Source organism: Ictalurus punctatus, chromosome 7 (genome assembly GCF_001660625.3).
Source record: "Ictalurus punctatus breed USDA103 chromosome 7, Coco_2.0, whole genome shotgun sequence".
NCBI lineage: Eukaryota > Metazoa > Chordata > Actinopteri > Siluriformes > Ictaluridae > Ictalurus > Ictalurus punctatus.
Genome location: NC_030422.2, coordinates 7191510 through 7211892, shown reverse-complemented (window position 1 = coordinate 7211892; position 20383 = coordinate 7191510). Strand labels below are relative to the sequence as shown.

Below are 20383 nucleotides of genomic sequence, written 5' to 3'. Positions count from 1 at the left end.
ATACATATATACATATATATATATATATATAATTTTTTCCCCTCGTACTGGGATATAGATTCACAAATCCTAAAAACGTGCATTCCAGATACTAAGGTAATAAATACCTATACAAATAAACTGCAGTGACAGATTTTTTTATATATATATATATATATATATATATATATATATATATATATATATATATATATATATATATATATATATATATATATATATATATAAAGGAATAAAAATGGAAATACAAAAAAAATTTATTCTCAGCAGCAGAGAATTTCCTCACATGGAGCAGAAGGACTGAACGAGCGCAACATTAGGAATGTCAGAACCTGACAGATCCGGCTAATTATTATGTCAGTTTGAGAAGCAGGAGTTAATGGCATACTCAGACACGATGCTTCTTTAGGATTTCGTGGTTCTCTGGAGGTGAAGGGATATATTTCTTTTCTTTTTTTTTTTAATGGAGATTTCTCTGCATTCACATCCATATCCGAAAGAATCCAAGTACTACTGTGAGACACGTGAACACCGACCCTGGGGAAAGGCAGAAGACACAACACAAAACTGTCAGGAACACTGTATGAGACACAAGCAGTGATACTCAGATATCATCAAACTCTCACATGCACACCAAACGAGAATGATAGCACTTCATAGCAAACTAATATTATGACTAGATAAGCGTTAGGCTTTCTGAGTGTTGACATTCCCCAGTGAATTGCGTAACCCCTACACACATGTCTTCAACACAGAATCTCAGCAACGGAGCAGATTGTGTACTGCTCATATTCAGTAAAAGCATAAACTTCAGTTTCGTGATGCAAATGGCTTGTCAGGTCAAAGTTCTGTGCCCAGTTCTGAGTCCTTTCACTGGGAATGTTTGAGAAAATGGGTAACTGAGTAAAATGAATGGACAACAAAATTACTTTCACCTCTGCCACTATGTAATTCAACAACCGATCAAGGGTCTGTGAGCTCATATGATGCTTCAAGCTGCCATCTGTTAATCTGTGTTCTTTCCAGAGCTCCGTGAGACACTCAACAAGGTTCTGGGACCAACAGTTTGTGTGAAGAAGTGTGAAGGTTTGGGTTACACTGCAAGTCACACAGCTATCAACCGAGGAGGGTGAAGACTAACACGTGCTTCCTATGGGACAACTGCGTTACAGTGCAGTGACACACTCGGAGGAAAGTGCTATTCGCCTTCTTCTCTCATACATGACCTCACAGATGCCCCAGAGTAGTTAGTGTTCCTGGTTCCCACCAGACATCATAGCCAACTTTCTCTACTCTTTACTCTAGACACCCTACCGCAAATGGCTGTGTCATCATCAGGATTCAAACTCTCCTGATTCTTTTGCTCCACTCAGGAGGCCAAAAAGTTGACATTTACATGTGACCCGAGCCAAATGGTCGCTGAAACACGCTGAAAGATCCATAACTTTGATTAATTTCAGAAGTCAAGTTCCCGACAGCTCCGAGTGCTCTATAGTGATATAACGTTGATGCTCCTCAACACGGTGCAGCCCACGGAGGTTCAGCTAGCAGTCGGTGCTAAGTGTAATTATACTTATACCGAGTCGTAATTGATTAACATATCTGAGGGAAATGTTGATACTCTCGATGTTTTTGTCTTGTTTCTACTGTCCATTCACATTCTTTGAAGAGCAGGCTATTACTGTAAAAGCAAAACCCTCACTTCTGTTACCTGCTAGATATTTGATACTGTCCAGTTTGTGAGATTCCAGCATGGTTTTCAGGCCAGCCACTTCTGTGTCGATTTTCACATTGTTCTGAGTCACATGACGGTCCTGCTCAGCGAGCTGGCAAAGAGGGAAACCTTATAATTACTTGCTATTTACCGGTCTCTGCATTATTGTTTCTTATCTGGTCACAAGTCACACATCATAAAGTGTTAAGTTGGAGCAATGTTAATCTTTTTTTTTTATTTATTTATTTTTTTTATAAATCCCCAAATTAAGCAAGACAAAAATGAACTGTGCAGGGCTATATAGAAATATTTGTGTACTGTACCAACCATCTCCATCATGTGGTTTCTGGCCTCCAAGATCATCTTTTCATGCTCTGCTTTCTGAAATGTAGCAGTTTCAGATACAAATAAACTCCTCATTAAATATTTGAGAAACATTAACTGCATTTAGAGTTTAATAAAATGTTTCTGCTCTAGGTTTCAGCAGTCTAGAACGTACCATCTCTTTCACCTGGCTTTTTTCCAAGTTCACATCTAGCTTGTTGTCTAAGCATACTTTATTCATCATATCCTAATCATTCAAACAAACAAAAAAAAGATTAGAATATATATACAAAGGTAAATTGTGTCATGGCATTTGGAGGCTGTTTAATTGCATATTATAGGTTTTTTTTGGCATATTATAGTACTTTTGCCCCATCACATGCACAATTACATGAATAATGGCCACCGTGTTGTCTATAACCACTCATATAAAGACATTCAACAATTCTGAATCAATGAATTATTTTTATTCTTTGGCTCATCAGTTAAACGCACCCTTCATGTCAAAACCATTGACAGATTTTCAAAATGTTAACCATTGTGGAGGTTACTCAACAGTGAAGGTCACTACAGTCCGGCATTACAAGCAGCAAGGATCCAAAATACACATTTAGTTTAACAAAATTTGTAAAGAAAATAAAAAAGAAGAAAACAAAAACATTTCTACTTACTGAGAGCTGCATCTTCACCTGTGAAAGCTGTACTTTAATTCTCTACAAAGAGAAATATGAAAAAAAAAGAAAAGAAAAAAGAAAAACAATGAATGAGTTCCTCTGTGGCAAGACATTTATCTTTAGGCTAAGCAAAAAAACAACAAAAACAAATAGCAGAAGGATACTGCCCATGATGTTTTGCACTAGTAATACAGTGTTGTGAAAAACTATTTGCCTCATCCTGATTTATTCTGTGTTTAGTTTACGCCAGATGTAACGGGACTCCTGTCTTCCAAACAGTACATTCACCTCATCAGTCCACAGAACGTTTTCCCAAAAGGTTTGAGGATCGTCAAGGTGTGTTTTGGCAAAATTCACACGTGCGTTAATGTTCTTCTGGGTTAGCAGTGGTTTTCACCTCGCCACTCTTCCATGGAGCCATTTTTGCCCAGTGTCTTTCTGATAGTGGAGTCATGAACAGTGACCTTTATTGATGCACGAGAGGCCTGTAGGTCCATTGATGTTGTCCTTGGCTCTTTTGTGACTTCCTGGATGAGTAGTTTCTGTGCTCTTGGAGAAATTTTGGAAGGTCGGCCAGTTCTGGGAAGGTTCACTACTGTGCAGTTTTTCCATTTGGAGATAACGGTTCTCACTGTGGTTCTTTGGAGTCCCAGAGCCTTTGAAATAGCTTTGTAACCCTTCCCAGACTGATATATTTCAATCACCTTCTTCCTCATCATTTCTGGAATTTCTTTCTACTTTGGCGTAGTGTGTTACTGGGTGAGATCTTTTAACCAACTTCATGCTGTTGAAAAAGTTCTCTTTAAGCATAGATGTGATTGAATAGGGTTTGCAGTAATCAGGCCTGGTTGTGTCTAGTCCAGCTGAACTCCATTATCAATGCACTTTCATAGATTTGGGGAATTAGTAACTACGGGGGCGAATACATTTTCACACAGGCCCAGTTGGTACTGGAGAACTTTTTTGCTTCGATAAATATTTATCATTTAAAATCCGTATTTTGTGTTTACTCAGGTCGCCTTTGTTTCATCTTTGTTTTATTTTTCATTTCTGAAGCAATTTAGTCTGGAGATTTACACAAACAGAAGAAATCAAATACTTTTTCACAGCACTGTAGGATACCGTACGAAACATAAAGCACTTACTTCGTTCTCTGCCAGTAATGCGGAAAATTCACTTTTCTCCAAAATGATCATGTCTTTTTTCACTGCTGCAATCTGAGACATAACCTTCTGTAACATGATCTCCTGTTAAATAGCAAAGACAAATCAGATACCCTAAGTGTGCTGGATATTAATGCCACAAAATTGTGCAGATCATAACAGAGCAATATAGATTATATTTTGGAATTATTTTATATATAATATATATATATATATAGTCCTGTCTTGGTTTAAAAAAAAAAAAAAAAAGTTTGAATAAATGGAATGCTACAAACATAATATATATGTAAATGACATCAGTATGTAGTCAGTCCAACACTTTTCACCTCCAATACATCAAGCAGCAAGCATCTCCGAATAATGCTAAAATCATACTTGCTGAGTCTTGGTGACCATATCACTATACATGATGTCCATGTTGGAGTTGGTTGTATTGAGCATTACATTAACAATAACTTCAGCCTGCTGGATTGTGAACCCTAAAGGAAAGGAACAGTGCCTTAGTTGGTCTCAGACTCTAATTACTAAACTTATTACAAATCAGACCTTGCACCACGCATGCACGATAATCCTGGAATACAGAAAGAAAATACGAACCACTCTCTTCCAGGAGTTGGATCATTGCATGTGTATCAAAGAGAAGCCTTCTGTGGCCAGATTTGGCAAGGTCTGATCTCATCAAGTCATACTGCATCACTTTAATGGAGGTGCTCAACTCTATAGAGAACATGATTTGGGATTAAATATTTGAGTGTAACATTTCAAAAACAGTCAGCAAACTGGTTTGGTTTGCAGTAATCTATCTCAGATCTTTGGTCATGATCATCCCAAAATGAAGTACATTTTTAAACTAGGAATTTGACTTGACCATTATTTCCCACAGACCAGTTATTGATCACTATTGTTTGTCCCACCCATACACTTCTTTGTTCTTCAATTTAATCGGTCATCTTGACTATATATACAACCAATAAAACTGAGTTATTCGTCCCATAACCATATCCCGGTGCTTCTTTTTGTCTGCATTCTTGATTTTAAAAAAAAATGGTAGTATTTTGTGGATTGTCACCCTGTCCAGGGTGTACCCCGCCCTGTGCCCGATGTTCCCTGGGATAGGCTCTAGGTTCCCCCGCGACCCTGAAGGAGGAGTAAGCGGTAGAAGATGGATGGATGGATGGATGGAAGGTTGTATTTTGTAAATACCTATACATAGTTAGGTTGTTGTGCCATGAACAAAGCCTACTTCTTTCTATAATAAAAATGTTATAATTTTCTATTCTAATAAAACTCTATTCTATATTACATGTCTTGAGACAATTTTCATGTAATGGCACAAATATACTTCACTTTCACCATGCGTACGTGCACGTACTTGCTTGCATACAGTCGCTTCGGGAAGTATTTTGTTTTTGCTATACGCTGAAGACATTTGGGTTTGAATAGATCAGAATGACCTGATATAAACAGCTAGATGCGTCTAACAACTTAGAACATGGCACCTTTTGTTTGAACCCACCCATTTATCCAAGTGATCGAAAAAAAAAAAAAAAAAAACATTGGACGTGCACAAGAAAAGCATCAAATAGCTGTAGTGGCACCAATCTTACCACACGTACTTGTAGTTAACAACAAATATAAACCAGCTTTAATATGACATGCACAATTTTGATATGGAAATTATCGTGCCAATTCAACGAATATGCAAATAAATCCATGATGCCATCTGGAGACTTCATGCCTTAACTACTTTTCCCCTGAAAAGTGTTGCTAACATTGGGCACGAGTCCAGAACCTTTTTAGAAGTGTCACCGTGTCTATTAAAGGTTTATTTTGTATGAAAATCCGGCTACACTTTAAGTCTGGTTAACTTTCTATCGGCTCGATCCGGAGCTCTGGTTTACCGTCTGTGTAGAGTTTCTGTGCATGTTCTCCACCCTGCTGAAAAAAAAAAAAACAATAGAAACCCTCATAGTATTTGTAATGGTTTTAATGGGAACTGTATTGGTTTTAATGGAAACTGTAATGGGCCCTGTGGGTCTCTATTAGTAATTTGTTGCCTTCTATTGGTGGATACCATTAAGGACTAATAATGGTAATGGTTTTAATGGTTAGCTGATGGTTTGTAATGGTGGAAATAGTGGAAACCATTATAATTTCTGTTGTTGTCTAGGTGTGAGTGAATGTGTGCGTGTGCATGGTTCCCTGTGATGGACTGGCGTCCCATCCAGAGTGTATTCATGCCCAGTGTTCCCAGTATCTCGGGAATCCACCCCGACCCCTGACAAAGCTGTGACTGAGTGAGTTACGTTTGTATGCAGTGTCTTACCTCTGACCAGCGACCACCGCACACCTGCCCAAAGCGAGCCAGTATCTGTCCCACTTTTATTAAATGGCGGTTGAAATGCAACCGTGTACAGCGTTTTCCCCTTTTCATGCCTTAACGCGAATATTTTGCGAAAAGCAGGGTGCATTCGCCAGCGATTTGCCCCGAGAGTAACAACACTGAGGAAACCTGCCCTGTGTCTTCTGTCAAAGTCAAACAAATAAGAAATATTTTTACTCGTGCCTTGAACACGGTCCGAAATAATCGCGTTGTTACAGCGTCCCAGAAACATTATTTACGTGGTTTTGTGTTGTGGTAAAAAATAAATTAAAAACTACTCATTAAAATCCTCTTAAAACTTTTCCCACATTAGAGATGTTACAACTTCCGGGTACACACTGGCGTCTGCGCGTAAGGACATACGTCAGCACGCCACGTACAGACGCAAATGGTTTAATCCTTACATCAGTCATACTGCATGGATGTATGTACTTATAAATAATACTGTTTTATTTTTTTTAACAGCGTAAGATACAAGTGTTCAAATGAATAAATAGATGATTATAGTCTCATTTACATTCCCTCCATATTCACACTTTCTCCAATGCACATGTAGGCCTACATTCACTCTCTCACACTCACACACACACCTGTCATCAGCAGTGCAGGGCTTTTATCAATTAAAGGTATATTCATGTAGTGTATGTACAGTATGTAACATACTGTTAACATTACTTTCATGTATTTATGCCGGATTTATGCACAGGCTGAATCAAAAGTGATAAATAAATATTTAGGTTTTCAGTCCAGTGATAATGGGTGTTATGGGAGTATTCAACTGCACTGTGGTCTACGTTTAAAATGAAGGTGGATGCCCTGCAACAAGTCTCCAAATAATAAGGTCAAAACCATTATTTAAACCATTATCAAAACCATACTATTTCACCATTTTTGTTACTTTGATTGAAGGGGCCTCTCGAAAGCATACCTTGCCAGTATAAATGACATTTTCCCCCTTAATCTTGTCCAAGGATGTGAAACATTTACAATTTATATATAGACATATACAATACCGAGGGTATTAGGATGAAAGTGATACCTTATTAGTCGCCAAGGAAGCGGTTCAGTTGGGATATCAGGGGCAATCCAACCAGCTATAGTTTAGGGATTATTTTAACCTGCCTTTAATCAGATTAGTTTGGGCACAGAGGTCATTCACCTGTCATGCTTAACTACTTGTTATGAATTATGGGGTATAGGAATATGGGCTGACATGATGTAGCTGAATGAACCTATTGACAGCAGATGACACAGGCCTACACAAATGACAAAAATAAAGTTGACATATCAGTTTCTATTACTCATTGGAGGCTTTTAATCTATAAATATTGACATTACTGTTAAAAGCCTTTTTTTCAGTTTCTGATGAACAAACTGCATCTAAAAGCACTGCATCAGTAATAATGCTTTTTCATGCAATATCAAACATATGATAATATGCACTACATAATGTTCCATATGTGATCACGGGGATTTCATGATTACTATCATATAAATCTTCAAATATTGTCTTAAAAACAAGACTACCTATTAAACAACTCTCCTCAATGTCACCTTAACAGAAGACACCCTTTACAATTAAGCTAATGAAAGGGGCTTCTGGTGTATTTCTGGAAGAAAGTCATCATGCATGTAAAAGTAAGGTTATAAGAGGTTGCAGTCAAATGTAGTCTTATAAATAATCAGTCAGTTTAAATGTAAGCAATAACTCAGATATTTCTGCTTATGAAATATATCATATTGCATTTTATGCGTAATTCTGTTTAGCCTATACTGTATATATGCATTTTCAATTATTTGATGAACCGACATCTGTCTTGAGTTCAACATCCATAGATGATATCAGTGTTCCAGGAGAAATCACAAACACAATACTCCCTCTGCAGCTCTCAGTGAAGAAAAGAAGAGCGGGACAGGAGAGACGCAGACAGGCAGAGAATGATAGAGGGGTCTGTTTGTGGTGTCGTGGAGGCAGTGCTGTCTTCTCAGGTTCCAGCATCGCCACACTGCTCAGCAGCAGATAATGAGCTTAGCCACTCTTGCTTGCGTACATCAGTGCACAGGGGTTAGTTTCTGGATTAACACACCCCGCTTGCAACTTATCCAGCAATCCCTCTATATGTTCTCCTTGTTTTGGGAGCACTGCTGACCTTTTTGCAAAGTTTTTGATTTAAAAGTTTTGGATCAGCTGATGAACTACGAGTTGTCGGTTATGGCCTCCAAACAAATGAGCAGGAGGAGGTGAAGCTGGACAATTGAATCTAAGTGGGTGAGACTCCCACCATTTCAGATACCAGGACAGGGGGTTGCTCTGTCCACCCGACAGAAACAACCTTATGCTACTCATCAATAACAAGGTCAGTGATGATGGGAGCTCAGCACAGTCCCTCCAAGAGGGGCAAGCCATGGTGGACTCCCTTACAAAGGTGGGTTACAAATAGTTTGTCATTTCTTCATTTATTGTACAAGTTTTGTTACATTCATTCATCTCATCTGCTTGGCCATTGCTTGTAATATTGTTTATTTTTGCTGATGCACATGTTTGTGCAGGATAATATGAGGCAAATATGTTTCTGTTTGTTAAACTGTGTCTGACTGACCTCCATACTGTATCGATCATTCATGTGTAAACTGATACAATCCAGCTCAACAGATGTTTTGCATTAAAATTCATTTACAAGTCGATTTCAGCTTAAATATCTTATTTTAAGCTGTGTCCTTATTTCCTTGTGTGTAAAGCAGAAATGTTGTCTTAAAAGCATCTTGAAATAGCGCGTGTCCGGTAGCTTAAGGGGAAAGAAGCACTATATCTGTACAGGGATGTTCTATGGTCCAGTGCATAATTATTTCTATTGTAAGTCTATAGGAAAAGATGTCGAATTCATTAAACAGGTCATCAGTAGCAGGTGTTTTTTCATTTAGAATGACATTATAATTACCATCAAAGAAAACTGTTTGACAACCGTTTCCATTATTATAAGGGATGGTCATAAATATAGTTGGATTTTATTAGAATTGTCACATATTTTAAGCTATTAAGTGAAGTCAAACTACTGCAAACCAGTCTATGCTGTGTGCATCAGCATATGGAGCCCAGAGCGAGCCTTAATACTCATCCCGAAATAGCCCTCTTATGACAAGTAGATTATCTGTAATATTTGTGGCCATGCAAACTAAATGATAAAGCTAAATGTTTGACTGCCATTTTTATACATTTGCAATGGAATAGATTTTTCATTCATTTATTCAGCTTAGCTGTAACTGTACATTGTTCAGCATTAAGACAAGAATGAGTATTCTCTCAACTTAAGAACATACTGTAAATATGAAAAACTAATGACTGCTCAGTCGACTATGAATATTTGTGCTGTAAGGATGTAATGGATCCTTGTTTTTCCTCAACAGTGAACCAATAAACATCGTTGTTAATTTGGGAGTTTGGGTTAGACTAGGTTATTTCAAAATGCTACTTGTGGCAAAGAGGCCTTAAAGTTCGCTTACAAGCTTTATTCAACTAAACTAACGTGTTTATTTCCAAAACCAACACTTGCTTAATCCTTAAAGCAGTGTGGCATGGTACATTATACTCCTGAAAGAGGCCACTGCTATTAGGGAGTACTGTTGCCATAAAGGAATATACAGTACTTGGTAGGCAACAGTGTTTAGGTAGGTGGTACATGTCAAAGTAACATCCACATGAATGCAAGGACCCAAGGTTTCCCAGCAGAACGTTTCCCAGAGCATCACACTACCTCCTCCAGCTTGCCTTCTTCCCATAATGCATCCTGCTGCCATCTCTTCCCTAGGTAAGCAATGCACACCCACCTGGCGGTCCACATGGTGTAAAACAAAATGTGATTTATCAAACCAGGCCACCTTCTTCCATTGCTCCATAGTGCAGTTCTGAAGCTCATGTGCCCATTGTACACAGCCCCATACGCAGGAATCTGTGACTTTTCTTTCATAGCTAGCATTAACTTTTTCCAGCAATTTGTGCTACAGTAGCTCTTCTGTGGGATCGGGCCAGACGAGCTAGCCTTTGTTCCCCACGCACATCAGTGAGCCTTGGGCGTCCATGACCCTGTCGCCATTTCACTGGTTGTCCTTTCTTTACCACTTTTGGTAGGTACTAACCACTACATACCAGGAAAACCCCACAAGACCTGCCATTTTGGAGATTCTCTGACCTAGACGTCTAGCCATCGCAATTTGCCCCTTGTCAAAGTCGCTCAGATCCTTACGCTTGCCCATTTTTCCTGTTTCCAACACATCAACTTCAAGAACTGACCGTTCACTTGCTGCATAAAATATCCCACCCCTTGACAGGTGCCACTGTAATGAGAAAATCAATGTTATTCACGTCACCTGTCAGTTGGTTATAATGTTATGGCTGATCGGTGTATAGTTACATTAGGAAAGTCTGGACCTGACATCAGGTTCTAGAAGGGTAAGGGCTAATCAGGATGTTAATCTCTTGTCTACTTTGTTTCTTATAATTAAAGATCATAGATGATTCATAAAAGTCTATACTTATGTTCTATATCTTGTCTGATTTTATAGGTGGTGGCATGTTACCGGCACCTGGCTTCCTGTGTTGGTGGTTGCACAGACAGTAGGAGTTTGCGCCGTGAACTCCAGCAGACACGTGAGCGCGCTCAGACTCTCACACTGTCCTGTCGTAACCACCTAACAACCCGACTGAGGGACAAAACCCTGCCTGAGGAGGAAAGGAAGGTGACAGAGCTGCAGTGGGTGGCTTTCTCCTCTTGCCTGGAGCTTTTTTATGCAGACATGTGCAAAGTTTATCACATGGGCAACTGTTTCTCGGTGGCCAACAACAGTGCCACGGTGCAGACGGGCATGCAGGGTGAGCACAAAGAAACACTTGTGTTGATGTCACACTGTCAATCAACACATTCATGAAGTGGAATATTTAATTTATTGTACTTAGTACTTATAATACCTGTATTTTTTTTTTACAACCCCCCAAAAATTGGGACAGTATGGAAAATGCAAAAAAACAAACATAAAGAGTTGTTTGAAAATTCACTTCACGCTGAACTATACTGAAAACACATTATTAACACATTATTTGAGGTTTTACTTTGTGAAATAATTTTGTTTTAAATATACACTCATTTCAATTATGACTACTGCAACACACTCCAGAAAAGTTGGGACAGTTGACTGTTTATCGCTGTGTAACATCACCTTTTCTTTTAATAACACTTATTAAGCGTTTGGACGCTGGGTGAAGACACCAGTTGGTTGTGTGTAGCAAGAGGAGTTTTCTCCCATTTATCCATTATGCATTTCTTCAGCAGCGCAACTGAACGTCGCCTTATTTTTCGCTTCATAATGCGCCACACATTCTCAATGGGAGACAGGTCAGGACTGCAGCAGGCCATGCTAGCACCCGCATTTTCTGTTTACGCAACCATGAGCTTGTAATCCAGGCAGAATATGGTTTGGCGTTGTCCTACTCTGGATGGCAGCATATGTTGCTCCAGAATGTGTAAGTATCTTTGGTGCCCTCACAGATGAGCAAGTTACACATGCCATAGGCACTGACACGCCCACATACCATGACGGACGCTGGCTCTTGGACCTGATGCTGATAACAGCTCGGATGGTCTTTTTCCTCTTTGACCCGGAGAACACGACGGCTCTTTTGTCCAAAAACTATTTGAAATGTCGACTTGTCGGACTACAAAACACGATTCCACTGTGCTACTGTCCATCTCAGATGACACCGATCCCAGAGTAGTGGGCGGAGCTTCTGGACAGTGTTGATGTTTGGCTTCTGCTTTGCACAGTAAAGCCATAACTTGCGTCTGTGGATGCAGCGGCGAATGGTGTCGAGTGTCAAAGCTTTACCAAAGTATTCCCGAACCCATGTCAAGATCTCCATTACAGACTCGTGACGGTTTTTAAGACAGTGACGTCTGATGGATCGGAGATCACGCGTGTTCAGAAGTGGTTTTTGGCCTCACCCTTAATACACCGAGATTTGACTGTTTTTTTTTTTTGTTTAAATACAAGTCAAAGTACATTTACAAATCACTCCTCTTTGGTTTTATTAGCATTTCCCATACTGTCCCAACTTTTTCAGACTTGGGGTTGTATGCCTTATTTTCTATACACTGTGTACACACTGCATCAAAGACATGTATCAGCTAAGTCTACACTATGTGTGAGGAAGTCTGGGAAACCTTTTCACATGGTGAATTTTTGACAATGTCTACTAGGTCCCATCTTGTATCTCAACTAGAAGTACATTTAAATCATTTTAGATTCTGATTACCCGCAAAATTTAATTCGATTCTGACAGCAGTCCAGGAGCATTATGGTCATTTTGACAACCAGTACCTTTGATACTTTCACACTTTTTGCTAATGAGGTTTTAGAATTCTTTAGGGAGAATTGTTGATTTGCCTCCTTACACAACAGGAAAAGGACCTGAGAAAAATTTTTAATGTAAAAACATTCCCTCATCATTTTGATAAATAATATTTATGGTTTCTTAAAACTGAGGTGTCAAAGTGTACTATGAAAAAAAAAATCTTTTAACCAAAATCTGATTTTTGGTCTTTTTTATTTTGGCTGTTTTTCAGCCTGAATTCAGCCACAGCATCATCCGGTGGGTTTTCTCAGACTTCCACACATTTAATGTAACACTATTATATGAAGCTCGATGTTTTATCTTTTGATGTTCTGCCCTAACCTACACAATAATTACTCGAATAATTGTGTATAATATGTAGGAGGTACGACAGAAGTAGCAGCTCATGCTCTGAGCATGCCTGATCTGCAGGAGGAGCATGGAGAGCAGACGGCCAGTATTGAGGGCCTTGAGCAAAGCCAGCTGGAGCAGGAGATTGCGCAAGTGGACCGCACTCTGGAAGACATGGAGATGAAGGTGAATGTGCTGCGCTGGACAGTGGAGGCACGAGGGCCCCAGTACAGTGAGCCGCTCAGCTCTGACAGCGCTTCATTGGCGCTCCTGTGCACTGATGAGGAGGAGGCACAGGCACATTTCTGTGACCGGAGCCAGATGTTCGTGGTGATGCTGTTAGGAGGTGTGGCAGCCATTGCTGTGGCACTGTCAGTATGTGTAGTTTTCTTGGTCTGAGCCTACATTGCTTGGAGAGCCTTGAAATCTCAGAAATTTTCCAAAGCCAACAATGACTGGGGAAGGGGGGGTTGTCCCACATAAAAGTCTTAGAGTTTCAGAGACATTTACTTACTAGATATAAAGACATGTAAATCCCAAGAATATTATGATTTTGGAAACTCTGAGAAAATGCTTTCTTAAAAAACATTTCATTAGCTGGTCCCATCTGTGCAGACCACAAAAAAAAAAAAGCGCAGTCAACACCATATTGATTATTGTTAAAATTGTAATTATTAATAAATAATGTAATAATCACGGTCATAAAGACTTTTAAATGATATTGCTGTCAAGTGGTTTGGCTTAATGTCTAAGGTGCGTATGGTGTGAATTGAAATTAACAAAAAATAAACACAAATGAACAAAAAAACACAGCTTAAACATAATGTCACAGTTTGTAGTACAGAGGAGGAACAAACACTGTGTCCATCACGAATGAGTCGACTCTTTTAAACGATTCTTTTAAGTGAATGAGTGAATGACTGTATGGCATACTGCATATGAGCCATTTGGAGTTTTTTTTCCCCCTCCTTTTTATGTATGGAGGCAATGCCATTACAGTGTAATTTAATCACTGTGCTTTCAAATCTATTTAAATATCGAACTCTTCACAAAGGGTGAGCCGTGTGTTTGACTTTCAGATGTTATGAGGCAACATATCAGGGACGTTCCGCAGCACTGCTGCCTGTTGAAAAAAGCTTGTATGTAGTGGAGTGTATTAGGGCACTGATCACGGACAGTTGGTACTGATCCATGCTTGAGAATCAACTTTTCAGCAAATCCTGCTTTATATTGACCCTCCTTCACAAAGCAGTCTGGTGTAAAATGATTTGCACAAACATACACGAATTTAGCTATTCTCAGGGCACATTTCCTTCAAAAATAAAACTATTCCATTGCGTCTTCAGTGGCTCTGATGCCGGGAGTACATGAAGACTCTTATGTTCATTCTTACAGACAGCAACAGAACACTTACAACACTTATGAAGCTGAGACATTCTTCTTATCACTGTAGCTGCTCCGGCGCGGAGAACATGGCGGACTGTGTGCAGCTTACTCAGGGGGAGGAGCTTCGCTAATAGGGCAGAGTCCGTCACCAGTTGCAGGCGGGGCCTGTTCCAATGCGACGTCACGTTGGAGAGAAATCGCGAACGACTCATTTTGATTACACCGTTTATGATTTATGGGGAATATAAAAAAAGGACCGGGTGGATTTTTATCATTGTAGGGTGGTTGTGTACACACACTGCCGACACACATTTATATTCAAACACCATATAAAAGTGAATTTTACATAATAGGTCTCCTTTAAGCAATACCATATATTTTAAAAGTGCCACCTTATAAACAATTCACTGAAAACAGCTAATCAGATCTTTACTGTGGCTAGTTACGATGTTGAGGTGCTTGTTACGAAGATATACGGCAATTTTCCTTCTCTTGTCAGACAAGATGTAGGACTACAAAGGAAACTAGAGTCTCAGAGTTGTTGTTGATGTTTCTCCTGTGATAAAAGCAGTAAGTGACTACAGCTCAGACGTCACTTACTGCATTAAATATAGAAATATTATCTTATTATATATAGTAATTAATGTCATATATGTCCTGTAAATGTTTTTCCTCCAACAAACTATAATAATTGCACTGCAGAGTAAATTTAAATAAAACTTTTAATTTTGTATCCCTCAGTCACGGTGTAAAACTGTAGTACAAGCTGTGTGTTAATCAAACATGCAGGGTTTTCTGTTCAGCGCCGAATACAACCACAAGATGGCGGATCTCTCTCAGACATTGACGCCTAGGTATTTATATCAAAGGTCACAAGTCTCTGATGCCACCTAGTGGCTGAGGACCAGAGTTGCAGCCCTTTTGTAGCCCACTGAAGGGAAACACGGCCGGGAAAAGCGCTCAAAAGTCGGCTAAAATGCACGACACCCACGGCCTCTTTCTCCGCCACCGTAGACAGTAGAGGCTGTTGTCATTTAAAATCTACTGAAGAGCAGGGACGTGCAGAATAATTTTATTTGAAATAAAATGATTTAACAGTGCCCCTCTCAACATGAATTAATAAACAACTATATTACGTAAAAATCATTTGAGTTCAAATGAACAAGAGAGCGTGCAGTAGCAAATTAATCACAAGAAAGTCGGAAAATGTTCCTATTTATTTGCCCGACTCGAGTCTGAGGTCAGATAGTCTCGTTGTTATGACGCAATCACTACGCGTCCCGCTTTAATAGGCAGACAGGTATGCTGAAAGCACTAGCTCTTCTGCTAACCTTTTCGTAATATTAGCATTGTATATGCTTATCGACGGTTATTTTCAAACTGATTGAGAGGTTAATACTCTGTTGGTTAATACTAGCTACTCAAGTCCATTACATCAGTGGTTTTCAAAGTGGGGGCCGCCAGGGGGCGCCCGGGGGCCTCAACAATTTGCTGTGAAAAATATATCAATACATATATATGTACAAATATACACACACATACATTTATATAATTCCTAATGTAATGTAAAGATGTAAGATGTAATTATTAATAATAATAATAAAAAAGGGGGATATATTCTGTCTGTTCATTTAATGTGTTTTAAAGGCATCTTGCAAAAGGGGGGCCTTGGTCAAATGTTAATGCCATTTGGGGGGCCTTGCCCTGGAAAAGTTTGGGAACCCCTGCATTACATGTCCAGAATGCAAGTGACCTTGTTATATTATATGTATGTTATATACTCAGTAAAGACACGATGCCAGAGACGGCAGAAAATGAAAGAAAGACTGAAGAAAGAGGCAGCGAAAGGGAAGCTTCCTTTTCAACATGGGTGAAAGAAGGTCAGCTTTTATGAGATAGATAGTTGCAAAAAGGCATCGTATGTTTACAGAGTGACAGTCTGTGTTACACGGAGCTCTGTTCGGCCATATACTGATTACCCTTACATTACACCCTCCCAACGCCCCCTCCCCACACCCTCTCCCCTCCCTACAGCACAGCCCCCACTGTCGTTTTGCTCTTATATAAACCATTTAGTTCAGTTGGAGACGTTCAACAGACTCTATAAACTGAAAGCGTCTGCTCCATTCAGCCTGAGCTGCAGAGTCGCAGCACAGAATAATACTCACCCACTTTTCAACATGACTAATATAGTTATACTATACACGTATCGTAACTTGCCCCTTGTTAACTAATATGGTAAATTTAGTCCTATGGCCTAAGTAATGTGAAAAAAAATTGTGATATAAGATCATGAAAATCTCAATTTATCTTTTAAAAATGAAATTTAGAAGGCAAAAATGACTAACTTTGAGACAAAAAAAAACAAAACAAAAACCAGTTCAGCAAGCAGTGCTGCAGTTTTATGGAAATCGGAGTGCTGCAATTAAATTTAATTGTGAAATGAATAGTTTTACTGACTTTTACAGTAAGTGACATACAGTGGGTGTGTCACTACATTTGTGGATGGTGATACTGTAGGTTTTTTAATAAATAGTGTTTAAGTTTTCTTTTAAAGATTCTTCAGATTCCTCTCTCCACTAAAAGTTGCCATTTTGTTGTAATTATTTCTATAAACGTAAAAAAAAAATTGCATTAGGTTATATTAGTAGTGTCATTCTCATATTCATTATTGTGACCACACACAGTCTGTGTACACTGTCAACCATGGGGATAAGAATACATAATTAAATTACAATTAGTAAAATTAGCTCTGTGGTAATATAGCCTTTTTTTTCCTTCATACATTTGAGCTCCTTCCCCTGAGGAACACTCTGCACATCCCTGCTAAAGAGCACTATCATGCTATCAGTCACCACAAGTGTACAGGCTCTCCACTAGAAGAACGAGAACAATGGTCACGTGACCTCAGGCGACACGTCACAATGACGGCTCAGTGGTGAGAAATAATAATGGTAATATATGTACACTACGAACACCTCAATGTATGTACAGACAATAAATTCACCTGAAACAGATGCGACACCATCGTCTCCCGAAGATGGAAGGATGCCAAGGATGTACAGATGAATACAAATATGAATATATACAGATGAGTAAAACCTCGTTTATATACATAAATAGATAATTGCACGGTTAACAATCGAGGGTGAGCAACAAATAATAAAAGTTCATATGGCAGAATTATTGTGAATGTGTAGGTTGATGATGCAAAATAGCTAGCAGTGCTACATCATGTTGTTTTTTTGTAATAAAGAGTCTGACTGCTGGAGGGATGAAGGACCTGCGGTGGTGCTCCTTCACTGAGGGTGCAGCAGTCTGCTGCTGAAGGAGCTGCTCAGAAACTCCAATGTCTCATACAGGGGGTGAGAGGAATTGCCCATGATTGACACCAGCTTAGCGAAAATCCACCTCACCCCCACCACCTCTATACCATCCAGAAGATAGACCAGGACAGAGCTAACCCTGTTAACCAGTTTGTTAAGACGTTTCCTGTCCCTCTCTGTGCTCCCAACTCCCCAGGAGTACTACTGCATAGAAGATCACAGATGCTACCAGAGTGTCATAGAACGATATTAGCAGGGTTCTGCACACACCAAAAGACCTCAGTCTCCTCAGCAGGCGGAGACGACTTTGGCCCTTTTTATACAGGACATCAGTGTTTATGGATCAGCCCAGTTTATTGTTGAGGTGAACACCATGGACGTTCACCAGCATAGACCTGGGTGGCCTCCTGCGGAGGTCGACTACCATCTCCTCTGTCTTGCTGGCATTGAGGCAGAGGTGGTTTAATTCACACCAGTTTACAAAGTCAGCGATGACCTCCCGGAATTCCTGATCGTTCTCCTGTGACACTCATCCAACAGTGACCGTATCATCAGAGAACTTCTGCATGTGGCAGCTGCTAGTGTTGTGCCTGAAGTCCACTGTGTACAGGGTCAAGAGAAAGGGAGCAAGCACTGTATCCTGTGATGCTCCTGTGCTGCTAACCACCACATCAGACATACAGTTCTCAAATACTGTGGTCTGTCAGGGAGATAGTTGATGACACATGCAGCCAGATGGCGGTCGATTCCAACTCTCAAAAGCTTCCCCCTAAGTAGTGCTGGCTGAATTGTATTGAAAGCACTGGAAAAATAAAAACAATATGATCCTCACAATGCTTCCAGTATTCTCCAGGTGTAGAAGTGATCTGTGCAACAGATAAATAAGCGCATCATCAACCCCAATGCCTGGTCAGTAAGCGAACTGTAGGCGGTCTAACTCTGAGCTCACTAGGGTCCGCAGCTATCGCAGTACAATCCTCTCCATGGACTTCATCAGGTGTGAAGTTAAGGCTACCGGTCTGAAGTGGTTGGGCTCCCTAGGATGCGCAGTTTTGGGTACTGGAACCACACAGGAAGTCTTCCACAGTACTGGAACTTGCGCTAGTCTCAGGTTAAAGATGTGCAGGATGACCGCACTGAGCTGATCTTTAAGCAGTCTGGAGCTAATTCCATCCGGGTCCAGTCCTTTCTTGCCTTGATCTTCTTTATCTCCTTCTTCACCTGATTGACTGTCAGAGAGAGACCACAAGGGGGAGTTATTGATGATCCCCGATGAGTGGTGTCGGGTGTGAAACCTCCTACAGTGAGGGATGTGAACTGTGTGATGCTGATATCTCAGACGCTCTGAGGTGTGCGATGGATGATGCTGATATGCCTGAAGCCCGGAGGGTGGAGGAAGGGGTGCCTAATGAACCAAGAGGGAAAGGTTGAGTCGCTGACAGGTCTGAGGTCTGGTAGGAAGGGGGAGGAGATGGTGCCGAAACAAATCTATTAAAAAACATATTTAATTCCTTTGCCACGGTCTTTGTTCTGACCTGAGATTGTTTTCAGTCCCCCCCAGACCTCCCTCGTGTTGTTCTGTTGAAGGTGCTCCTCCAACTTTTTTTCTCTGTAGCTGTCTTGTCCTTTCCTTATCTCCCTTCTGAGGTGAAAGATACCACATGTCTAATCAAGTCCGATTTACTTCCGAGAGTTATTTTGTCACGGGAGTAACTACCTTTCCCAGACGTGAGCGTTTTGTTGTTGGCTTTTCATCTAACGGAACATTAGACAAAGCGACTTTCTTAGCGGGGGTGGAAAAGGGAAGCACTGGGGTAAACAACCCGCGAATGACTACTCCTTTCTCTACTACTTCGTTTGCTTTCTCTACTGAACTCAAAAACAAGACTGTAGCGTTATTCATTCTTGATGCGGCTAAAACACATTTATGGCCAATAATATCTCCAATGGCTAAAATGCACTCTTCCACATTCACCGCAGACATTTTCACTCCGTGGTGCCGTGTCAGGGACTCTAGACTAGTATTCATGTCCTGGGCAGCCATGTTTCCCTCTGATACACTGGTTACCGACGCCGGGGGCCTCAGTAAGCCTTGTTTCGTTATTCAATGCAGCACAGATATCAAAGCTCAAAAAAGAAAAGAAAAAAGTTGAAAAAGAAGCTAATTGTTTCTGCCACAGCGGACACAATACACTCAACACCACACACTCGCACTCTAGTCATGTGTCGTTCTTCTTCTACTTCTTCTTGTTTTTGTTTTTAATGGAGGTTGGCAAACCACTAAAGGTGCATTACCGCCACCTACTGGACTGGAGTGTGGGCAGTAGATTGACAGGAAAAAAAATAATATAACAATAAATAAATAAATAAATAAATAGATAGATAGATAGATAGATAGATAGATAGATAAATAGTAAAAATAATAATAATAAAAATAATAATAATAGTGATAATAATAATACTAAAATTAAATAGAAAAAAACCCCACTAATAATAATAATAATACCAAAACGATACTGCATACATAAAAGAAAATAAAGAGATAACTAGCTATATACTAGTTATTCGTACTATAGATTACTAAATTCTCTCACTTGTACCAGTACTTTTTAAATAGTTCATTAGGGGCGGTGCATTTCCCCAGATGTTTCCCCAGCAAGTTCTCTCGTGTCATGTTTTG

The 20383-nt window shown here is 39.9% G+C and overlaps 2 protein-coding genes across 2 annotated transcripts; one reads left to right on the top strand and one right to left on the bottom strand.

The window, feature by feature from the left end:
* Nucleotides 1-442: 442 nt before the first annotated feature.
* On the bottom strand, nucleotides 443-6620 carry mcur1 (mitochondrial calcium uniporter regulator 1). The gene is made up of 9 exons (XM_017472943.3): nucleotides 6202-6620; nucleotides 4473-4592; nucleotides 4251-4354; nucleotides 3858-3959; nucleotides 2710-2751; nucleotides 2214-2285; nucleotides 2042-2095; nucleotides 1712-1826; nucleotides 443-537 (listed from the first exon to the last, which is right to left on the bottom strand). Exons 1-9 carry the CDS (start codon nucleotides 6488-6490, stop codon nucleotides 482-484), a joined length of 954 nt encoding a protein of 317 aa, XP_017328432.1. The 5' UTR covers nucleotides 6491-6620; the 3' UTR covers nucleotides 443-481.
* Nucleotides 6621-8272: 1652 nt separating this feature from the next.
* rgs9bp (regulator of G protein signaling 9 binding protein) lies at nucleotides 8273-13923 on the top strand. Its single transcript, XM_017472941.3, has 3 exons — nucleotides 8273-8684; nucleotides 10819-11125; nucleotides 13023-13923. The coding sequence occupies exons 1-3, from the start codon at nucleotides 8595-8597 to the stop codon at nucleotides 13388-13390; spliced, it is 765 nt and encodes a 254-aa protein (XP_017328430.1). The 5' UTR covers nucleotides 8273-8594; the 3' UTR covers nucleotides 13391-13923.
* The last annotated feature ends 6460 nt before the right edge of the window (nucleotides 13924-20383 follow it).

Bases quoted from the DNA above. Each gene is read 5' to 3' on its own strand.
- mcur1 (XM_017472943.3), bottom strand. From the start codon at position 6,490: ATGTTTCTGGGACGCTGTAACAACGCGATTATTTCGGACCGTGTTCAA. The intron at 4,355-4,472 runs GTTCGTATTTTC...CCTTTCCTTTAG, and splicing joins CCAACTCCTGGAAGAGAGTG to GGTTCACAATCCAGCAGGCT. The intron at 2,752-3,857 runs GTAAGTGCTTTA...TTCTCTTTGTAG, and splicing joins CATTACTGGCAGAGAACGAA to AGAATTAAAGTACAGCTTTC.
- rgs9bp (XM_017472941.3), top strand. From the start codon at position 8,595: ATGCTACTCATCAATAACAAGGTCAGTGATGATGGGAGCTCAGCACAG. The intron at 8,685-10,818 runs GTGGGTTACAAA...CTGATTTTATAG, and splicing joins TGGTGGACTCCCTTACAAAG to GTGGTGGCATGTTACCGGCA. The intron at 11,126-13,022 runs GTGAGCACAAAG...TATAATATGTAG, and splicing joins GGTGCAGACGGGCATGCAGG to GAGGTACGACAGAAGTAGCA.